At 40.5% G+C, this 22682-nt stretch overlaps 2 protein-coding genes across 5 annotated transcripts in view; both read left to right on the forward strand.

The window, feature by feature from the left end:
- tulp4b (TUB like protein 4b) overlaps positions 1-22682 on the forward strand; it is a 50855-nt gene that overhangs the window by 22279 nt on the left and 5894 nt on the right. The window contains exons 1-14 of one of the 2 annotated variants that reach the window (XM_023267116.3): positions 10825-10964; positions 11580-11865; positions 14748-15017; positions 16186-16314; positions 16404-16565; positions 16699-16879; positions 16972-17079; positions 17955-18121; positions 19369-19593; positions 19842-20076; positions 20915-21038; positions 21212-21356; positions 22327-22420; positions 22511-22654. In XM_023267116.3, the coding sequence (XP_023122884.2) occupies positions 11848-11865; positions 14748-15017; positions 16186-16314; positions 16404-16565; positions 16699-16879; positions 16972-17079; positions 17955-18121; positions 19369-19593; positions 19842-20076; positions 20915-21038; positions 21212-21356; positions 22327-22420; positions 22511-22654 (2002 nt within the window). In that variant the 5' untranslated portion in view covers positions 10825-10964; positions 11580-11847. Of the gene's footprint in view, positions 1-10824; positions 10965-11579; positions 11866-14747; positions 15018-16185; positions 16315-16403; positions 16566-16698; positions 16880-16971; positions 17080-17954; positions 18122-19368; positions 19594-19841; positions 20077-20914; positions 21039-21211; positions 21357-22326; positions 22421-22510; positions 22655-22682 lie in introns of those variants that run through there. The other variant, XM_055005533.1, reaches the window with a different exon arrangement.
- Positions 5729-10751, forward strand: LOC111566502 (myc target protein 1 homolog). 3 transcript variants are annotated; one of them, XM_023267118.3, is made up of 2 exons: positions 5729-6274; positions 8637-10751. In XM_023267118.3, exons 1-2 carry the CDS (start codon positions 6220-6222, stop codon positions 9125-9127), a joined length of 546 nt encoding a protein of 181 aa, XP_023122886.1. In that variant the 5' UTR covers positions 5729-6219; the 3' UTR covers positions 9128-10751. The 3 variants fall into 3 exon arrangements, with proteins under 3 accessions (XP_023122886.1, XP_035802659.1, XP_035802660.1); XM_035946766.2 differs by having other exon boundaries at positions 5730-7964; XM_035946767.2 differs by having other exon boundaries at positions 5730-7140.

Below are 22682 nucleotides of genomic sequence, written 5' to 3' on the forward strand. Positions count from 1 at the left end.
CCGGCATCAATAACTCATGAGATATACATTGTAAAAATCATAAACAATGCCTCTTTCCCGTTGTAAGCTAGACAATGTGCTACAAGGCCAGTTTTATCAAAAGTCACTGTCTTTCCAGCTGCAGAAATAATATTGATGTCTATGAGCAGCTGGCTGTGAACAGGGACCGTCTGCAAATAGCAAAACCGCTGCAACGGCGAAGAGAGGCACTACACAAATATTCAATTACTTAACTTTTATACACTGTAGTGTCACCAAATTTAATGCAGCCATCAATTGTCTCCTGCTGGTCATACTACAATTCTTGGTTTGGAGGGTTTCAAAAATTGGAAAAAGTCAACCTTCAAAGATTGGGGACTTTTAGGCCATGCTAAATCCGAAGTACATACTAATGCAATGTTAGCATGGGCCGAATATCAAAAGTCTACAGAAAGCACGTCCTGTCTCTCAGTCTCCTTAAATGCTGAATATAACAAGTTAGTGAGGGAAAACCGAGAATACATAAAAATTGTTGGAGAAACCCTGCTCCTCACTGCTACACAAAACATCACACAAAGAGCACATAAAGAATCAGAGGGTGAGAATAAAGGAATTTTTCCCCTCCATCATGGAGCCGATGGCCAAACACAATCCCATGGTAAAAAAAAAAAAAGACAGGTCAAAGAAACGCAACGTACCTTGGGCATGAGACCCAAAATGAAATTCTCGATTGTCTGGCTGAAATGGTCCGCACCTCAATAACTACTGAAGTAGTCCAAAGTGAGGCTTTTAGTATTTTGGTTGATGAGACCAAAGACATGAGCAAGAAGGAACAGATGCCCTTTGTAATTAGATACTATTACAATGGGTGAGTATGTGAAAGCTTTGCCTTTGAGGCAGAACAGCACCTGGATGCTGCAGCACTTTCACAGAAAATAGTACAAATTTTGCAGAACCATGGCCTTGACTACAAAAACCACCATATGATGGAGCCTCAGTCATGAATGGAAAGAACACAGGTGTGCAAGCACGCATTAAATCAGAGGCCCCATTAGCTTTTTATGTACACTGCAACGCGCACTGTTTAAATTTAGTATTGGTTGACAGTGTGAAATGCATCCCTGAAGCTAACTGCTTCTTTTCGCTTTTGCAGAAACTGTATGTCTTTGTGTCAGGGTCATATATGCATCAAAGGTGGCTTGAGATACAGAGGGAGATGTTTCAGGGCCCCCCAAGAGAGTTACAAAGGCTGATAGACACACGATGGGCATGTAGGTACAATGTTTGTACGACAGTGAGAGACAGACTGCCAGCCATCATCCATCCATCCATCCATTATCTATACACCGCTTAATCCTCATTAGGGTCGCGGGGGGGGGGGGGGGGGGGGGGGGGGGGGGGGGGGCTGGAGCCTATCCCAGCTGACTCGGGCGAAGGCAGGGGACACCCTAGACAGGTCGCCAGTCTGTCGCAGGGCCACATACAAAGACAAACAATCACTCTCACATTCACACCTACGGGCAATTTAGAATGACCAATTAACCTCAGCATATTTTTGGACTGTGGGAGGAAGCCAGAGTACCCGGAGAAAACCCACGCATGCACAGGGAGAACATGCAAACTCCATGCAGAAAGATCCCGGGAAAGCCGGGACGCGAACCAGGGATCTTCTCGCTGCAAGGCGAAAGTGCTAACCACTACGCCACTGCGCAGCCCGCCAGCCATCATGCGTCTACTAAAAGAAATATCAAAGAGCAAAATGGTGACAGAGCTACAGAGGCAAGAGGTTTATTAGCCCAAATAGATCTCAAGTTTGTTGCCCTCCTTCTAACATTTACCAGTGTTCTCGCTGAGATAAAATATCTGTCAGATATTTTTCAGTCCCCACAACTTGATTTGTGCACAGCTGTCACGCTTGTTGACTCTCTTGTTGACACATTAGAGAGTTACAGAGAGGGCTCTCTCTTTAATGACATCTGGGACAATACTCTGACTCTTATTGAACAATGCAATATCAGTGTGAAACATCCTCCAGGCCGTCAGGTCAGACCAAGGTCTAGGCTTGAAGGGCATTACATGTTCAATCCAATAGTTCAAAGACAAGTTAACACAGAGAAGGAGTCATTTCGGACAGGTTCATTTATTCCAGTTATTGATGTGCTTCTCTCTGTGCTAAAGTTAATCAAAACAGCCTTGAGAAGTACCATGACTGATGAGCGTTTAAGCAATTTGGGGGTGCTCATTGTGGAATCAAGAAGGGCTAAGGCCACAAATCTTGATGAGTTTGTGGATGCGTTTGCCAAAAAACACCGCAACGGGCAAATAAAGTTGTTCTGAAAATAAAACTGCAGCACTGAGGATCTGCAACTTGAGAATAAAGTTGTTCTGAAATGTAAGCCTGGTAATGAGAAAGATGATTGGTCCCTGTTGGAAAATTTGTATTGTTACAAATAGCAAAGTGATGACTGTGTCTGAAACATGTCAGAATCAGAGTAAAGGGTTTCTGTTTGTATCTGGAAGTACCTGCTTTTTCTGTTTTGATTGCAATAATGTACACCGTAAATGAATAATGATAACATGATAACTAGCCAATTAAAAAAAAAAATCACCTAACACATATACATAGCAAAATAAAGTAGGATTGTTGTGAGACTCAAAATGTTAACTGTACTGTTATTAGTCTATGCACATTAGATCATTAGTAACATTAAATATAACATAATAAAGACAACAAGTTTATCAATAGGCGCTTCCTCAAGTCTTTCTTTCTGCTAGCCTATATACTACAGTATAAAAAGATAGTAATAATAGTACTAGTAAAATAAAATTCCTGAAATTATGACTTTTTAGTTTTGGTGTTCCACCCCAAGATTTTAAGTGGCCCCACCTGGCCACCCCTATGAAAAATTTCTGCAGGTGCCGCTGCTGGTAGTCGCGTCCCGTCTTCAAAGAACACTCGTAGTTTAGCCGGGAACGGGGTCTGGAAGTGAATGTTTCTCTGCTTTAACACTCGCTTCATCTCAGCATATTCCTTTCTCTTCTGCAGAACTGCTGGGGGGTAATCCTGGTCAAAATATATTGGCCTCCCGTTCAGAAAAACCTTCTTTTGTCCCCAGGCCTTGCGCAGAATTTCTTCTTTAATCTTGTAGCGGAGAAACTTGACTATTATTGACCGCGGCTTGTCTTCCCTTTTTCCAGCGGATCTTGGCACTAGCGCCCGGTGCGCTTTCTCAATGTCAAGTTCCACAGTCGGGGGAATCTCCAGCGTATCCCACAATAGTTTTCCTACAAACTCCACCATAGACGATCCCTCTGCTCCTTCGGGAACATTGTATATCCTTAAATTCTCCCATCTGGATCTCCCTTCACGGTCGAGTAGCTTATTTTCTTGCTGATGCATGACTTTTATCATTTTGCTCACCACCTGTTTCACATTTTGAACCCAGTCTTCCACTTTTTCAATTTGCATCTCAGCTTCCTTTCCTCTATTCTTTGGTTAACATTAGTGATCTCTAATTTAATATCTTCTGGTTGTTTTTTTGTGTCTTTTCGGAAGTCCCCAATCTCCTCCAAAACTCTGCCCAGGCTTGCAGTGTCATTTGCATGAGGATTAGCATTAGCTCCATCATCTTGTGCTTGTGTCAAAGGGCTCTTCTCCGAATTTTCTTCATTTGCAGGCGATGCAGCGGCGCTTTCTTTGTTTGAACGAGTCTTCCCCATTCTTGCCCCTCTTGTCTGTTTAGGTAATATCTAAAAGTCTGGTATTTGATGGTCTAGCGGGGCGAAATAAGTATTTTCACGAGGGAGCTGTTACTTTAGGCTGCCATTCAGGATGATGACGTCACCGGAACCACCTCCATTTAGTTTTTGCTGATCAATCGACTACCTTCATTATAAATTCTGATTGCTACAGAACAAAGTTGGAGTTAAAGTATTTTTTAGCTTTAAATATTTTGTAAATACAGTGGTTTACTTTCTATTAGAGTTGTTTAATCTCTTAATTTACCTGGGCGTCCATCTCTCTGGATGTCCACGTGGTACCAGGCCCCATCGTTCACCTTCGTCTGAGTGGCCTTCACCTTGATGGTCCCTGAGCCCATGTCCAGCAGCAGGTACAAGCTGCCATCCAACAGTTCCACTGCAAAGAAATCCACCTGGACCAGGGGAAAGAGCACAGTTATACAGTGGGTACGGAAAGTATTCAGACCCCTTTAAATTTTTCACTCTTTGTTTCATTGCAGCCATTTGCTAAAATCAAAAAAGTTCATTTTATTTCTCATTAATGTACACTCAGCACCCTATCTTGACAGAAAAAAACTGAAATGTAGAAATTTTTGCAAATTTATTAAAAAAGAAAAACTGAAATATCACACGGTCATAAGTATTCAGACCCTTTGCTCAGTATTGAGTAGAAGCACCCTTTTGAGCTAGTACAGCCATGAGTCTTCTTGGGAATGATGCAACAAGTTTTTCACACCTGGATTTGGGGATCCTCTGCCATTCTTCCTTGCAGATCCTCTCCAGTTCGGTCAGGTTGGGTGGTGAACGTTGGTGGACAGCCATTTTCAGATCTCTCCAGAGATGCTCAATTGGGTTTAGGTCAGGGCTCTGGCTGGGCCAGTCAAGAATGGTCACAGAGTTGTTCCGAAGCCACTCCTTTGTTATTTTAGCTGTGTGCTTAGGGTCATTGTCTTGTTGGTAGGTGAACCTTCGGCCCAGTCTGAGGTCCAGAGCACTCTGGAAGAGGTTTTCTTCCAGGATATCTCTGTACTTGACCGCATTCATCTTTCCTTCAGTTGCAACCAGTCGTCCTGTCCCTGCAGCTGAAAAACACCCCCATAGCATGATGCTGCCACCACCATGTTTCACTGTTGGGATGGTATTGGGCAGGTGATGAACAGTGCCTGGTTTTCTCCACACATACCGCTTAGAATTAACGCCAAAAAGTTCAATCTTGGTCTCATCAGACCAGAGAATCTTATTTCTCATAGTCTGGGAGTCCTTCATGTGTTTTTTGGCAAACTCTATGCGGGCTTTCATATGTCTTGCACTGAGGAGAGGCGTCCGTCGGGCCACTCTGCCATAAAGGCCCGACTGGTGGAGGGCTGCAGTGATAGTTGACTTTGTGGAACTTTCTCCCATCTCCCGGCTGCATCTCTGGAGCTCAGCCACGGTGATCTTTGGGTTCTTCTTTACCTCTCTCACCAAGGCTCTTCTCCCACGATTGCTCAGTTTGGCTGGACAGCCAGGTCTAGGAAGAGTTCTGGTCGTCCCAAACTTCTTCCATTTAAGGATTATGGAGACCACTGTGCTCTTAGGAACCTTGAGTGCTGCAGAAATTCTTTTGTAACCTTGGCCAGATCTGTGCCTTGCCACAATTCTGTCTCTGAGCTCCCTGGGCAGTTCCTTCGACCTCATGATTCTCATTTGCTCTGACATGCACTGTGAGCTGTAAGGTCTTAGACAGGTGTGTGCCTTTCCTAATCAAGTCCAATCAGTTTAATTAAACACAGCTGGACTCCAATGAAGAAGTAGAACCATCTCAAGGAGGATCAGAAGAAATGGACTGCAGGTGAGTTAAATATGAGTGTCACAGTAAAGGGTCTGAATACTTATGACCGTGTGATATTTCAGTTTTTCTTTTTTAACAAATTTGCAAAAATTTCTACATTTCTGTTTTTTTCTGTCAAGATAGGGTGCTGAGTGTACATTAATGAGAAATAAAATGAACTTTTTTGATTTTAGCAAATGGCTGCAATGAAACAAAGTGAAAAATTTAAAGGGGTCTGAATACTTTCCATACCCACTGTAAGTGCTTCGAAAATGTATTCTGTACATTTGTTTTTGAAAAGATTTACACGAAACTAAGTCTGTCAATCATTTAGAGGCAGAAAGACACAGATTTTCTCATGTGCTCAGTTGATGATACTAAATACAGCTCCTCCTAAAATAAGATGGTATTCACTGTCAGGAGTACAATACAGAATTTCAAAATAAAACGTTTCATAACCATCAGATTACATTTTTAGTTTCCACTGTTTATAATAAACTTAAAATATGTCCCACACAGATAAGCAATGCATTTGCTAATTTTAAAGCCAGAAAGGGAAGGAAGCATGACAGCAAAGTTTCCGCCTCAGCAAACACTGCAGGGGGAAAAGGGCCTGTCTTGGAAAAAGCTTAGTGTTTGTCCGTCTGCGGGAGTCCGAGTGGAATCGAGCACCAGCTTATGGTGGAATAATGGCACAAAATGAAACACTTCCCATTTTGGAAATACTGCAATCGTTTAATCTTGGTAAGTGTGTCTATGGTTGTTTCTTCTAAAGATCTGGGGGCTTTTGTGTGCAAAAAACGTAGTCTAAACTATGCAAGTGTTGCATTGTGAAATGAAGATGTGATAGTTCCTTATTTAAAATACCAGAATTTTAATATTAGATTATTAGAGGAAATCTAATCTATTATATAGGTGTTATAGATGTGTCTCCTTGCTGTTGCCATGTCAGAATAGTTAGTATATACCATTTATTTAGAATAAATTTCCAGAAAACAACTTTATTCTTCTAAATCACAGTTTACTTGTATATTTATTATGTTAAATTGAGGACACTTGAGATCCATCATACTGCACTGTTGCATTTCTCCCTCAGTTTGTTATGGTCCTGGTCCAGCCCCTGCCCTTTTTTCCCCTTCTTCCTCTTTTTCCTCCTTTCTCTCTTGTGTCCTGATCTCTTTCTGTTTTTACCTGTCTCTCTTTGTCTCCCTCTGTCTGTCACCTCTTCCTCATGTCTCTCTCCCTGTCTCTCGCCCTCCTGCCCTCCCTGTTTCACCTGCCTGCATTCTGCTACCTGTTGATTACTATGAGTTTCAGCTGCAGTAATCAGTTCACTCCATTCACCTGTTCTCCACCTCACCTGCCCTTATTTAAGCTCTGTCCTGTCATTCACTCCCTGCCGGATCATTTATCCACATGCCTTCATGGGCTCTGTTTTCGGACTCTGTTTTCCCTTCCACTGGATTTCCCTCACATGGACTCAGTTCTTCTTTTGGATTCTCGCTAGCCCTGCTTTTGTCTCCAGCCAGTAGCTCCAGTCTCATCTCTGTTCACCCCAGATTTCCTGAGCCTGCTTCCCTGCCCCTTCTGTTGTCGGTTCCCCCCATCTTGTAAGTACCCCTCCTTAGTGTAGTTTTAGTTTAGTGATCTTCCGTTTTTGACTTCATAGTGTTTGTTAGTAATGGTTTGGTTTAGTTTTGTTTCCTCCCAGTTCAGTTCTCTATTTATGTGTTGTTTTAGTTTTCTGGTGTAATAAAAGCCTTTCCTTAATTCACATTTCTGCCAGTCTCTCTGTCTGCGCCTGGGTTCCCCAGCTCCCCCCGTAACACAGTTTCTTTAGTTTTATCAACTTAAGCTTGCTTTTTTTGACTTTCTAAAGTATTTAGTCATTTTCCAGACACAGTTTTGAGAAAATTGCCGAATGAGATGTGACTAAAGACGTGATTAGGCACAAATAGATTTCTGTTGCCAAATTGACCCATCAATATTATTCAGGTATCTTGAATGTGCTTCCTTACTGTCGCCAGGGTCAGAACAGTTAGTATACACCATTTGTTCAGAGCAGATTTCCAGAATTCAACCTCATTTTTCACAATTGCAGCTTAAAAATCATTATATTTGTATATTTATGAAGTTAAATTTAATACTACTCAGACATCTCTAACTGCTCTGTTGCATTTCTCCCTCAGTTTCTTATGTTTCATCCCCTTAAACTTGCCTTGTTTATACCTTCTATTATATTTTAGCTTGTAAAATTCCATTTACATACAGTATAACTTTCTCATATGTCTTTTAATGTGGCTCTTTGTTCTGCTACAGTATACAATAAACTTCCTATGATCAACTTTTCCTGAGAAGACGGGAACCTTTTGCAATCAGCGTCCATTTACATCATGTCAAGATGAGCAGAGTTATCTTTCATGGGTCACTTCATGTAATTATTAAGATATATCTTACTGCACTGTTACATTTTCTCCTGAGTTTCTTAAATTCTATCCCCACAAACTTGTTTTTTGTATTTTTACATGGCGTTTTCCCCTGTAAAATCCTATTTCTATACAATATAACTTTCCTATGTCTTATATTGTGTCTTTTTGTTATACTGCAGTGTACATAAACTTCCCATGATCAACTTTTCCTGAGAAGACAGGAAACTTTTGTAATCAGTGTTCATTCACATGCGTCATAATTTCAAGATTAGCATGACCCAAGTTATCTTTCATGCTTCACTTTAATTACATGATCAGTTTGTGCTTCAACACAATGATCCTGCTGCACATAGTCGGTGAACCCACACAACAGGTATGATGTAAGGTTTTATGTAATATCGTGCCCAGTATAGCAGCTCCCAGCAGTAAAAAAATCAATACTTAAACAAGTCTGGCACATTTGAGACCTCCTTTGCTGCAGTGATGCACCTCTACCATATTCCTTGTCTATGTTAATAAGATTTTGTTTCCACTATCTGGGGAAATAATTTCCCCTTTTTTCAGAACCACACATTGCATCCCTGCCTCCCGTCCTGCTAAATGTTCCCAACTGCTGTTTTGATCCTTCTGTATTTCCCCTTTTTTCTGAGACTCCGCATTGATTTTTCTGCTTCCAGGCGATATGATTCTGGCCTTTTGTCTGTCAGTGCTGGTGGGCCTGGTGCTGGGCGCTTTGATCTACGTTCTGCTGACCTGGGCGTCGAGGCGCCAGGTCATGGCCAGGATCACCAGGCGCTCCAAAAAGAAATCTGGCACTTCACAAGCATGTGACCCCATAGGCAGCCAGCTGGGCCTCTACAGAAGCACTTTCCTAAGCGTCTACAGACAACCTTCCCTCGAGCCGGTGGGGCCTCAGGGGAGCAAACCAGAAGCAGAGACCTCCACCTTTCGGCCTCTGGCCAAGAAGAGCAGGCCCAGTCTGGACATGGGAGAAGACACCCAGGTGACCGAGGACACGGCAGCTTCGTCTGATTCAACCTCCCTGGTGCCAAACAAGAGACATTCATTCTGGCTGGGCAACAACGGACTGAAAGGATTCCTGCCCTCTCAGACGCCCCCTCCGGCATACGACCGTGTCATCCACGCCTTTGAGGAGACGTGCACTTGAAAGTGTCACCAAGAACTGAGACTGAGGAGAAAATTCAGGCTTTAAAGTGGACTTCTTGGCTTTGTGCTGGCCTTTAAAGGGGCGGCTATCTCAGCTTGCTTGAGAGATCAAAGCATTTGAAGCAGTGTGTCCTTAACTGAAAGGAATGCTTCCACAGAAATGAAGCATCATCTGAGCTTTATATTAAGATCGCAGTTTCCATATTTGATGCACTTGCTCATTATTTTCTTGACTAAGTGCCGAGTTGTTTTCTTGATGCAAAATGTCACAAAAAAATCAGTTTTTGAGAGGTCATAGCAGTTTTTGTGTTTCCCCCCCACAAAAACCCCAAATATTTCATCAGATTCAATTTAATTGGCCAAATATGTGACTTAAAAACAAAACACACAAATAGTTTTATGTGTTAAAGATACAGAAGGAAAATGAGAGTATACCTACTATGTGCAACTATAGAAATGTGCCACAAAAAAGCATATTTAAAATGAAGAGAGTGGGAGTTTAGTGTATGATATAGTTATCAACAATAAATGCAGAGTTATTGTTGCCTTTTATACATGAGATAGGTGGGTGCAATGGGAGAGCATTGATGCAGGGATGAAATGTAAACATGATTGTGGTATATACAGTGTGTACAGTGATTCAGGGTTGAATAATTTGTTCCTGACTGGTTGTAATGTTCATCAGAGCGACGATGGCCTGTGGGGGGAAAAAGCATTTACAGTCATGAAGAATTAGCTATAAGTAGCAAATTGTGGAAGATTAGAAGAAGCAAATGTTTTGCTGTTGCTTAAAACACTCACTTCTTAATTTTGAGTTGATTAACTAATTGAATATTTGTCTAACTGGGACAGTTCTTATATATGATTGCCGTCTGTGACCATAGCAGCCACACAGGTAGGTTTCATTTTAATGTTTTCTGTGCCACCTCTTGCGGGAAATGTTTTCATTGACAGCACAAAATTCAGGCCCTATGCAGGTGACAGGTAAAAATTTATTTGAATATAATGTAGTGTTGCTCTCAGGTGTTCTGCACTGCAATAAAATCCACATTCTCATACATCCCCAATAAAGTCTGCAGCTATGGTTGCAGAACATCTCATACTCCAAGATCTACATTCCCAAAACAGAGACAGTGCTGGTGAAGACAGTGTGTTCAGATGAGGGAACACTGTGCACTGGATAGTTGCATAAACACAATAAAGAATATGCTGATTTGTGTGAGAATGCTTGTGATTTCTGCAAAAAATTAAACACCTAATGGAAATTGCAGTTTATGCATTCAAAAATGTGGGAATCTGCTGCGGTCCTGTTATCTGCTTATATGTGAAATGAAGGAGAAATCTAAAAAAAAAAAAATCAGCTGATTAATAACACTGGACATTGTATATAGCAGGCAGGTGGACCACTGGGTTACCTGCACATTCATCACATCACGGTCTTGTGTCAGAAATGTCACTTGGAGTTACATTAGAAAGCTGGGGTGCGCCTTGTGGGGTTGCCATTGTGACAGAAACCCCCTTTTTAGGTGCAGCGATGAATCTAGTTTCCACTAAATCAGCCATGTGAACCACAATTTGAGTGAAAATGCGCGCAAATGGGATTAAACTTCACATTTTTACCATCAGGGATTCTTAAGTGGCGTTTTTTATGGCTGCTGGCGCTTTCCATTTAAGTGTATTTTGAAATTCGTGGTGTGTTTTCCGTGCTACCTGCCTCATGGCAACCCGTTTTTAAAGCCACAACCCCACAAAGTGCGCCTGCGGAAAGTGTCTGGCAACACTACCGCACCGTGCGCCGACTGGAGCTCCGGATTAAATCGTTCTTCTACCGCTGTCAGGTACGTACAGTCACACAACACCACTGTCTGGTCATGTTCAAATCTCTGCGCTGCCATTCATTCTCCATCCGCAGTTTGTCCGTCTCGGCAGCTTTGTCTCATCCAGTCTGGAGGTGCTGCATGCGGTCAGATGTAAGACGCCTCCGAATGAGGAAAATGCATTTGATGTCTCATACAGATGGAGGAGACCTTTTATTTTAATCTGATGCTTTAAATCAAACCAATATGGGGAATTAGTGGGATTTAACCGCCTTTTTGTTTGAATATTCACCATTTTTAATCATAATTAGCAGCATTTGAGGTCTGTTTCATGTCAAATGTGCAACATCTGAGTTGCTATCTTTGTGTGGCTGCTGTGGTGCTGATGCTGATGAACGGACAGTATCAGTACCCATGGAGACTGCGAGTGCCCTGCTCTCCAATGCAGTGATGCTGTTACATAGAGACTGAGAAACAGTGCGTATTTCAAGGATGATGCACTGAATGACAAGGCTGCTATTTTAAGCAGAAGGAAAAGGGGGGAAAAATCATCTCTCTTTTTTCTATCTCTCTCTCTAAGATTGCATTACTTGTTGAATGATACAGATTTTTTTTATTCTCCCTTCCCTGCAACAGGATTGCACAACTCTCAGGAGCCACATCAGGAAGACATGGGATGGGCCACTGGCATCAAAGGAGCCTCTCATCGTTTCATGGCAAAACTCTGAAATGCAGAGCTGCTCGGATTTGACTGAATGTGGAGCTGGACACCATCTGGCCATATGATGAGTTTTACCTCCCCGTAGGTTATACTGTAAGCAGCAAGAGCAGAGCAGCCATTACCCTTCAGTGCTTCATCTGAATGGAAATATGGACACCTTCAATGGAGGAATTTTGACTCAACATGTCCAGGAACTATGAGGTATTCTCACTAACCTTGCTGCACATTTCCACGTTTATTTTAGCCATACCTTAACACACAGAAGGGCTTCAGTCTGTCTGTTATTTTCTCCATTTATTGATCACTTTGTGGGGCTATATTGCATCAAAAAAATGGTGGAAGATGTTGGTGTTTCTTGTGCTGTTTTGTCCATAACCCAAAGATATTCAGTTAACTGTCATAGAGGCATGAAAAAAACAGGAAATATTCTATTTTAAGAAGCTCAAATGAGAGAATTTTGATCTCTTTCTTTTAAAAAATTAATCAAACAGATTAATCGATCATCAAATCAATCAAAATAGCTGGATTAATCAGTCAGTTGAGTACTCGTTAGTGAGCTGGTCAGTATAAATGCATGTTCTGTAAGCACAGATCGAGATCCCAAAATTTCCAATACTACCAAATAATCCAGGCTAAATTTGGTTGAAATACTAACATTAAGTTTTGGGTTTGCCCAGATTTTACTTGTAAAACATCCTGAAGCTTTAATAAAAATAAAAAATAAGAAGATTTAAATTAGTTGTTGCAATAATGGAGATAATGAGCCACAAAAGAGATGATTTTCAGAAATCCAATGTAATTTAAAAACAATTAGAAGTCAGCTATTTTAATCTATAATTGTTACAAAAGACAACAAATCTGCTGCTCCTCAATACCGTATTGTTACTATATTTCATACTAGGAGATGACTGATGTAGTAACCTATAATATGAAATTACAATAAAATAAAATTGTGGTTGTTAGGTAGTTGTGTTCTTTTGTGTTGTGGTTTTCCTTGTGCCTGGGTAGGCATATTTTTGCTTGCACCACCTCTGGGGATTGTGGAGGTCACGACTCTACTGCACTGTTATTTTCAGGCTAAAAAGTTCAGAAACCCCTGATTTAATAAACCTTGAAGCTGCTTCAGAGGACATAAAAAAGGCAAAACTGTATGTTAGACGAGCTGATGTGCCAGTGTTGAGAAATGTAGGTTTTTTACTTTTAACTGCACATGTGAGGCCAGAAAGTGGGAATCCATGTGAGCAGACGAAGCTGGAAGTTGATACAATCTGAGATATGATAATGAACAAAAATAACACTGGGGAGTTGGTATTTCAACAGACGTTAAAAGCTGCAAACATATGGTTTGCATAATAAGGGGAGAATATCAACCCCAAATTGAAATTCAGGTGTTTCATCCAGAGCTGCAATGATTAGATTAATCAGCAACTGTTTTAATAATCAGTTTAGGTAATTTTGCAAGAAAAAAAGTCCAAATTCTCAGATTTCAGCTTGTTAGATTTGAATATCTTCCTATTCCTTTCCTCTTCTGTGACAGTTAATTGAATATTTTTGGATTCTGGACAAAACAAGACATTTTTGGACATCATCGATGTTTTGTTTTTTTTTTTAACCATTTTTGGGCATTTTATAAATCGATCAAATGAGACCGATTAATCTACAGTGAAAATAATAACCTAGTTTCATGTGTACTCGTCTCATTTTCAGAGTCTGTACAAATACAAGACAGACTGTGTGATGATGTAATCTAGAGACAAATCCTGGAACCGCTCCATAGACAGTGAATAATAGAACAACAGCTAGAACATTATGAGCAGCAGCCATAGATGATTTTTACGGGTGTCGGCGCACGTTTAGTGACTCACGCGGACTGAAGTCTGTTCATTCAAATGCAGCTCATCAGGATGGACGTCCTTTAACAAAGAGCCTGGAAGCTCCTGGTTTCAGACGCTGATTTGATGCTTGTGTGCTTGTTCACTGATATCTGTGTGTACACTGCAGGCAACACCCACACATTATTGGTTTTTCTTTCAGTTTTCTTGAAATATGCAACTTTTCACCTTGGCAGGCAGCAGAATTCTGATCATTTTTGGTCATTCTTGTTTAAAAACGAGCATCTGCAAACCTGTATTTTAATTTTTTAATAGAATAACCTCACCACAAGGCTGTTTGAACGGGTTCACTGTATCACATTGCCAACGTACACTCCCGTTGAAAAGATATTTCGTGTTTTCCAAGAAAACTCACACTTTTATTCATGTGCTAACATAATTGCACAAGGGTTTTCTAATCATCAATTAGCCTTTCAACACCATTAGCTAACACAATGTAACATTAGAACACAGGAGTGATGGTTGCTGGAAATGTTCCTCTGTACCCCTATGGAGATATTGCATTAAAAATCAGCTGTTTCCAGCTAGAATAGTCATTTACCACATTAACAATGTCTAAAATGTTTTTCTGATTAATTTAATGTTATATTCATCGAAAAAAAATGCTTTTCTTTAAAAAATAAGGACATTTCTAAGTAACCCCAAACTTTTAACTGGTAGTGTACATGTTGAAAATTTCAATTTTCTAAGCATTTTAAAGCCTTTCTGTTCTTGTTGGCTTAAAAGTTCATTTTTGGTAGCTCTTCTGTGGCTTTGTTTGATCCTTTCAGAGCTGAAAGATCCACCTCAAGGTCCAAAAATGCTCAAAAAAGAAGGAAACTGGAACTGAGAAAACACCATCTGCTTAGGAAGATCGTGTGATATGACTGAAAGCATCAGAATAACCTTGTGTTGAGATTGTTCTGTCAACTTCTGGTTCCAATGTCTATAAATACCTTTCAGTCTAAACTATTTCACGTTTTACTACACTAATAATCACAGCCCAGCTTCCTACAGACTGTGACAATAGCCCACAGTATACAATAGCATCCAAAATGGCCCGAACTGCACTAAAAAGGCAACTTGTAGACGTAAATGTAAAGTCACACATTGACACAACCTAAAAATGTGCATCATCCGGTTTTATTCAAAGTCCAAGTATGGCTCTAATAAAAGTTGTTTAACTGTTCTTTCGCTCTGTTTTGCCACCAGCCTGGTCACTCAGTAGGGATGTTGGCTGCTGTGGAACATGGTCCCATCCTCTGCAGCGACTCCAACATCCTCTGCCTGTCGTGGAAAGGCCGGGTCCCCAAGAGTGAGAAGGACAAGCCGGTGTGCCGCCGACGGTACTATGAGGAGGGTTGGCTCGCCACGGGGAATGGGAGAGGAGTCGTTGGGGTGACGTTCACATCGAGTCACTGCAGGAGGGACAGGAGTACACCTCAGAGAATCAATTTTAACCTGCGAGGACACAACAGCGAGGTACAGCCTTCACTTCAGCACTATCACTGCATTTGCTGTCTTTATTTTGAAATGCATTATTACTGAAAGCAACTGACATGCATAAAGAACAATTCCATCTTAAATCATCACATTTTTAGGACAGTTTTTGCTCAACCGTCTCTGATTTGCCTGATTTTTTATTGTATAAAATATGGATCTTTATAAAGATGCTTGGGAAGTTTTAGTAGTAGTTTCGGAGATGAAAATTTTGTGGTATTTTAACACGTTTTTGCGCATTGAAAGTTAAGACTATGCTTGAACAACAATATCTCAGGAATTTTTAAATATAAAGCCTGAAAATTTCCCTCTTATTTCTCATTATGTCATTGGTTCAGAATCTGCAATACTGGAAAAGTAGATCAAAAAATCTCTGATTTTGATGGAGTTGAAGTGTTTTTTTAATGATGAAATGTTCCATCTTTGAGCTCACATTAACAAAAAACTTGCTAATGCAGAAGTCAACTAGTGATATTTTATTAACCATGTCTAGCTGCATGTCACAATAATACAAAACAAAACACATATATTAGTTTATAATATGAAATTCTCTGACAGTTCTATCAAAACTAAAGGTAAAATGCCAAAAAAACAAGAAGAAAATAGAAATATAATAGAAAATGAGTAGAAATCCAGCATATCCTTGAGCTACATTGGGAAAAACATATGAAGACAAAAATACAAATGTGTGTAATACGAAATTGTAGCATAAAATTCTTATTTAGAGTATAGGCTGTACACAACAAAGTGCAACTTTAAGTGAGAGCATGTTAGAAAAACTGTAAATTTAGATGTGTAAAGCTTACAGATTGTGCATTAATGTGCTTTACAACACTTCATCTCATCAAATGTATTCAATTTATAGATTCATATAACAGGAATTCTATGTCTATATGCCAAAATACAAATCAAATACAGAGAGAAAATGACAGCGAGTGCCATTGGTAATGTTATTCAAACATATTTATTGCTGTTATAATGATTCTGTGTGCTGACTTTCCTTCTAACTGCACTTTCTTCTTCAATCGCTTTCTGCCTAAAATGCTTTTTTGGTCCTGTGCTCATACAGGACATTAATCATGGATGTTCCTCTATGCCGACAGCCACCTGTGCTGGTGAAAAATAGTGACAGCGTTTTGGGCCTTTGCAGGTTGTGCTGGTGCGTTGGAATGAGCCCTTCCAGAAACTGGCCACCTGCGATATGGAGGGAGGCATTTTTGTGTGGATCCAGTATGAAGGAAGATGGTCCGTAGAGTTAGTGAATGACAGAGGAGCCCAGGTAGAAAGACACCTTATCAAAAAAGAGTATTTCAATAACAGTGTCTCGCTGTATACATACGCAGATGTCTTGTTATCTCTTTCCTCCAGGTGAGCGACTTCACCTGGTCCCATGATGGCACTCAAGCCCTCATTGCGTACAGAGACGGCTTCGTGTTGGTCGGCTCGGTCAGCGGCCAAAGACACTGGTCCTCTGAGATTAACCTGGAGAGTCAAATCACCTGTGGCATCTGGACACCTGATGATCAGCAGGTAAATAAATTAAATGGAGGCTCGAGTATTTTTCTTAAGATGGGTGTTTTTGCAGAGCTTTTTAGGCCAACTGCTCAACGGGACCACGTTTGTCTTGTGAACTGTTTAATTTTAATGTGAAATGTGCCGTCAGGTCTTGTTTGGCACGGCAGATGGTCAGGTGATAGTGATGGACTGTCACGGACGGATGCTCGCCCATGTTCTGCTACACGAATCTGATGGGATTGTGAGCATGTCCTGGAACTGCCCCGATTTCCTGGTCGAGGACAGCACAGAGAGCGACACCGACTCTGATGACAATATTCTGCCTTTAGGTACAAACACAGTTCATCTCTGCTCATAGAAAGGCTTATAGTTAAATGTGTTGCCAGGGGGGAACTCACATACTTTTCTTTCTTCTTCTAAGTGCGGAGAGTCAAACCTTTGCTGACAGTCACCTTCTTGTCAGGAGATATCAGTTTGATGAACAACTACGATGACCTCTCTCCTGCTATAATTCGCTCAGGGCTGAAAGGTAAGACTCAGAGATACAGTATGATCTCAAGTTATATTCACAATTGCGATGTCAGGGTGATCAAGGCGGTTTTTGCCTGATCAGGATCTGCAAGGGCGTAGCCTTGATTCTTTGTTTGTATCCATTTTCAAATGTGTTTACTTAATGTGTGCAGCAATATTGCCAAATACTTAATTCAGCACTACTACTACTAAAGCCACAAACATATGATATAGCCCATAAAACCAGCTGTTACATATGTCAGTAGGATACAAATTCAATATCATATTTGATCTCAATTTAATTTAATATATGTGCTGTGGTCAGAGGTCATTAATCACCACAGAAGACTTTGTCATGGTGCCCTTTACTAGCTACACCTCCTTAATGCCCACTGCTTACTAACACAGAATTTTCCCACGTCCTCCAGAAACGTCAGTATTAAACAATCGAGAGGAAGCAGGTACTACAGCTACTCCACTATACTTTAAGTGTGTATTATCTAGGATAATGGTGTTGGTAGAATACTAGATATTAAATGACTTTGATTGGATTGCATTGGAACCATATGTAGTTGCATGTCACATTTTTTTTTACAAATGATATATAGAATACTTTTTAGTATGAGATACTTGGTCACAAAAAAGAAAAGAAAGTTATTTTTGGAAAATAAATTGAACCTGGACCCCTACTGCATATCATTCTCTCACTGTCTTTCCCCACTTATCCTATTTTAAACTGCTTCTATCAAAAATAACAATAAATGTCACAAATCAGCAACAACAACAAGGGAGTAGAAATGTAATAGAAAATGAGTAAAAATCAAAAATCAACTGATAGGAACATCCCTAGTTTCCAAGTTTGCTAATGAACGCTGTTGATCATCTTGTCTCCAGATATTGAGGCCCAGTGGTGTTCCCAGGGAGACCTCCTGGCTGTAGCTGGCATGGAGAGACATGGACTCCCTGCTGAGTCTGCATGTGCATCCATCATGAGGAACGCCCTCGTTAAGTTTTATAACGTCCAAGGAGAACACATCTACACTTTGGAAACCCCAGCACAGGTTAGTCCTAAACATGTATATTGAAGGGTAGATGTCTTGCTTGGCAATATAGTAGAAAGGTCTTCTGATTTTGTTTGTTTTTTTGAGTCATGGAGATTACCAGCTACTGTCTCTAGCTGAGGTCCATCAAACCAGACAGGTATTAAGTCTTAGGTCTTTCTTGGGAAAACCGAGCTTACTTCATGCACATGGTGCTAATTAACTCTCTGAATCCCAAGCAATTTCTGGGTATTTTTCACTAATGTCTTACTTTTTATTCACTGTCAGCTCATTTTTTACTGTAACATAAAGTCCTGCACTTCTGCGGACACAGCACATTCATGGCTAGAAATATAGGGAACTCAAAAATGTATATTGTACAAAAATTAAAGAGAAAAAAATGGATTCAACATATACTAGATTATTATTATACTAGCCCTACATACTATAGACATTTTACTACATACATTACACTACTTACACCTTTAATTTGTTTCCATTCTTGTTTACTCTCTGTTTTGTGCAAACACATCCTGCAGTTTAACCCAGTCAAGTCAAAAAGTCCCTGGATTTTTTTGTTATGTGTCTGTTGGTTGCAGCTGAGTCATATGTCTAATGGCTATAAAGTTTACTGAGAAACAGAATACAGAATATGCCGAGAGCAAAATGTTTGTTTTTAGCATTTTTTAATGAGACCTGCAGAATAAACTGACTTGGATAAAATATCACAGTCTTAAGCCTAGATTTGGTCAACCAAGGAGTACTTCAAGAATTGTCAATCCAACGATTCTTTATATTTTTACAGTTTCTGGCTCTAATAAATGGTGCATTTTTGGTGATTTTAGTTTTAATTTTTAAAGGCAAGGTGCTTTTCAAAGGTGCTAACAGGTTTGGGGGTTCTTGGGGTTAAGACAGTTAAATTGTATATAGAAATGCAAAAAATCACATGTCAAACAACAAAACAATGTAGTTTATCATCTAAGTGAGAACTGAAGTGAAATGCAAATGGTAGAAATGTCCTTCAAATGTTGGTGTTTGAATACATTTTCCAAACTTTTTTCTAAAGTGTTGAGGAGACTAAGACTAATGAGTGATAACTTTTATTTCTGTTAAACTTCTCAAAGCAAAAGTGCTTCAAAATTAAGAGCTTGAATAAATGGATGAATAACACCGGCACAGATAAAAACTAATATTTCTAGAAATGGGTACAATGACTGGCTGAGAATCGAGACACCACAGGAAGTTTGATTTGAATGGCTGTCTTTCAGAGGCCTATCACCACCATCTGTTGGGGTCACAGAGACTCTCGCCTCTTCCTCGCCTGTGGACCGGCGCTCTATGTGGTCCGGGTAGAACATCGGGTGGCCAGCCTCCAACTCTTGTGCCAGCAGGGCATCGCCAGCGCCCTGCGAGAGGAGAAAGACGTGGGGAAGCTGAACATGCCCTCGCTGCTCTGCTCTTATGTCACCACCGCTTTCATACCCACCATCAAGGTACTACTTTAATGTGCGATGCTCCGCCCTCTACGCCTTGCTTGGCACAGCAGATGGTCAGGTGATTGATGGACCAATGCTTTCATCTCCTCCGTCAAGGTGCATTGATCCCGGCTTAATTAGTGTGCAGAGACAATCAATTTCTCACCGGCTTTGCTGCACGGCTTCTGAAGCCAAAACTGCTGACAGTGACGTGTTTTCATTTGATTGTCCAGCAACCCCACAGCTCTTTCCTTTCTTTGTTCCAGCCTCCAATTCCCGACCCCAACAACATCCGTGACTTTGTCAGCTATCCCACAGCTGGCAACGAGAGGCTTCACTGCACCATGAAGCGAGCAGAGGACAGTCCGGAGGCCAGCGGTCCCTGTTACACTCTTTACCTGGAGTATTTAGGAGGACTGGTGCCAATTCTTAAAGGAAGGCGCATCAGTAAACTGCGGCCAGAGTTTGTCATAATGGATCCAAAAAATGACAGCAAGGCAGGTGGGTTTGGACTTTAAAGAGCTGTTGCACCTAAATGATTCCATGACTTTACACAGTGAGGCATTTTGTTAAAGCAGAATCCTATTTTCTTTATGGCTTTTTCCTTCAGGCATCACCACAGTGAATAATCTGCTTCCATCTAACCTTGACATCTGCATCCTCTTCTCTCACACCTCCTCATTGGTCTTCCTCTAGGTCTCCTGCCTGGCAGTTCAAAACTCACCATCCTTCTACCAATATATTCACGACCCGTCCTCTGTTGATGTCCAAACCATCTCAGTCAATCCCAAAGAGAACTTCAACATTCTAATCTATGCTACCTCCAGCTCTGCCTCCACTGTCTCTAAACCATACATCGCTGGTCTCGCCACCATTTTCTACACCTTTTCTTTCATTCTTGCTCATTCTCTTTTATCACACATCACACCTGACACTTTTCTCCACTCGTTCCAACCTGCTTGCTTCTTCACCTCTTTTCCACACTCTCCATTGCTCTGGACATGTTGTTAAAGCACTGAAAAGCATTAAGGTTGGGTGAAAAAACAGACCTGCCTAGGGTTAGCTTGCCTGGTTGCTGTGCACATGCATACTATGTTCCCTTCATGCACCTGGAGGGAAGACAAACACACTCTGGTGGTGAGGCTTCTCTCTGATGTAACATGGTCTGAGGCCTGATGCAGGAATAGTGTGCTTTATGACTTTGGGTTGCTTTTAACCTGTTTTCCCAGCGAAGTTGCCTTTAAAAATGTTCTTTATTCAGGAAAGTCTAATGTCATGTTAGTATGTGTGCAGAGTAAATATTCTTCTAAACTTCATCTTTGGTGCTTTTTATTTTCAGAGGAGGTGTGTGTGAATCCCATGATCTCGTATACTGACAGCTGTAACTGCTCTGACTCCAGTGACATTGAGCTGAGCGATGAGTGGGTTGGAAAAAAGTCACCAAAGCTATCCCGAGGAAACAGGTCACTTAAACTCCACATGACAGACATTATATAAATGCTCTTTTTTAACATATAACTGAGATTTTGCACATAATTTTATAGCATTTATTTCACCCTTTCAAAAGATTTAGCAATTATAATGTGAACTGTAACATAAAAGATAATAAAATAAAAATTATCTCTGTGTTTCAAAGGTTAACCATGGAATCGAGAAAATCTCCCAAACTTTCTCGTGCCAATCAAGAAGGTCAGCGGTCGCCGCGGTTACCGACAAAGAAGCCTCCAGTTCGGTCGCCGAGTCTGACACGCCGAGAGTTTTCTATGGATGGAATCACAGAGGTGATATTTATTTTTTTAATTTAACCTATATTTTACCAGGAAAAGGATTTATGTGGTTAAGAATTTCTTTTGCATGAACAAATTAACTGGTTACAGGGATAAAACTATAAAATAAGGCTTACCTAAATATTAAAAGTGTATCACAGTGTCAGAAAATAGCAAAAATATATGTTACAAGACTAATCTGAGTCCATCATAATATCTACATCCAAATGTGTCTGCCTTGTTGTATTGGTTATAATTAGAGATCAGCTATTTAGGAATCAGGCAACTCTGCAAATGATTCTGAGGAAAGGAGGCTTGGAATGAAATACGTGTTCTTTTCCCTGTTCAATACAAGTTCTGGGAACAGATAGCAAGAATGAGTCAGTAGCCTCCTGTACTTTCTTGGCTGATATAGAGCCGTAGATATGATAGAGGTAGTACCAAAATAGCTTTGTAAATAAAAAAAATGCCAAAGATTGAGTCTGTGAGTGCACAATGCAGACCATCCAGCTCAAGCATATAACACACAAAACATGAGTAAGATTGTGAGATGTAAGATTTGTAATAAATCTCAGCGCACTGCGGTAGACTATATTCGAATGCATGTAGGCACTGGGAGGAGGCATACATGTGTCATCACCATAATCCTGCACAGGCATAAAGATGGTGGAAACAAGCCTTGTGGGCCTTAAACAATAGGCAGGACCTAATTCTGTTATAAAAACTTAATGTCGACTTAAATTTTTACCAACTTCATATATGCAACTGCAAATAAACTTTATTTTATTACATTGTAATCAAAGCAAACATATAAAAAGTTATACTTTAATGTCAATATAATATAATATAATTAGGTTGTCTTTGTTACAACCTAATCTAATAAACCGATAAAACCTGCACGTTGGTGACAACTCTTGACTCATTTTCTTCTTCTCATGCTAATTCACATTTTTTCCCATCTGTCTCCCCTTTCTTTGTTTTGCAGCACAATTATCTTGCACAAGTCACATCTAACATTTGGGGGACAAAGTTCAAAATTGTTGGACTCGCTTCTTTCCTTCCTGCCAATCTTGGTGCAGGTAAAACTCCCCAAAACCACACGTATACATACGCTATGCCTACCTGAGCAGATAGCACATATTGCTTTGTTCTTTTTTCTTCTGTTTCAGTCATCTATAAGACCAGTTTGCTTCATTTGCAACCGAGACAGATGACGATCTACCTTCCAGAGGTGCGAAAGATTTCACATGACTTCATGAGCTTGCCAGTGTTCAACCCCAATGTGTTCAGCGAGGATGAAGATGACTTGCCAGGTATGAAAGCAAAATATTTTAAAGCCAG

The sequence above is a fragment of the Amphiprion ocellaris genome, chromosome 20 (genome assembly GCF_022539595.1).
Source record: "Amphiprion ocellaris isolate individual 3 ecotype Okinawa chromosome 20, ASM2253959v1, whole genome shotgun sequence".
Taxonomy (NCBI): domain Eukaryota; kingdom Metazoa; phylum Chordata; class Actinopteri; family Pomacentridae; genus Amphiprion; species Amphiprion ocellaris.

Bases quoted from the DNA above. Each gene is read 5' to 3' on its own strand.
- LOC111566502 (XM_023267118.3), top strand. From the start codon at position 6,220: ATGGCACAAAATGAAACACTTCCCATTTTGGAAATACTGCAATCGTTT. The intron at 6,275-8,636 runs GTAAGTGTGTCT...TTCTGCTTCCAG, and splicing joins ACTGCAATCGTTTAATCTTG to GCGATATGATTCTGGCCTTT.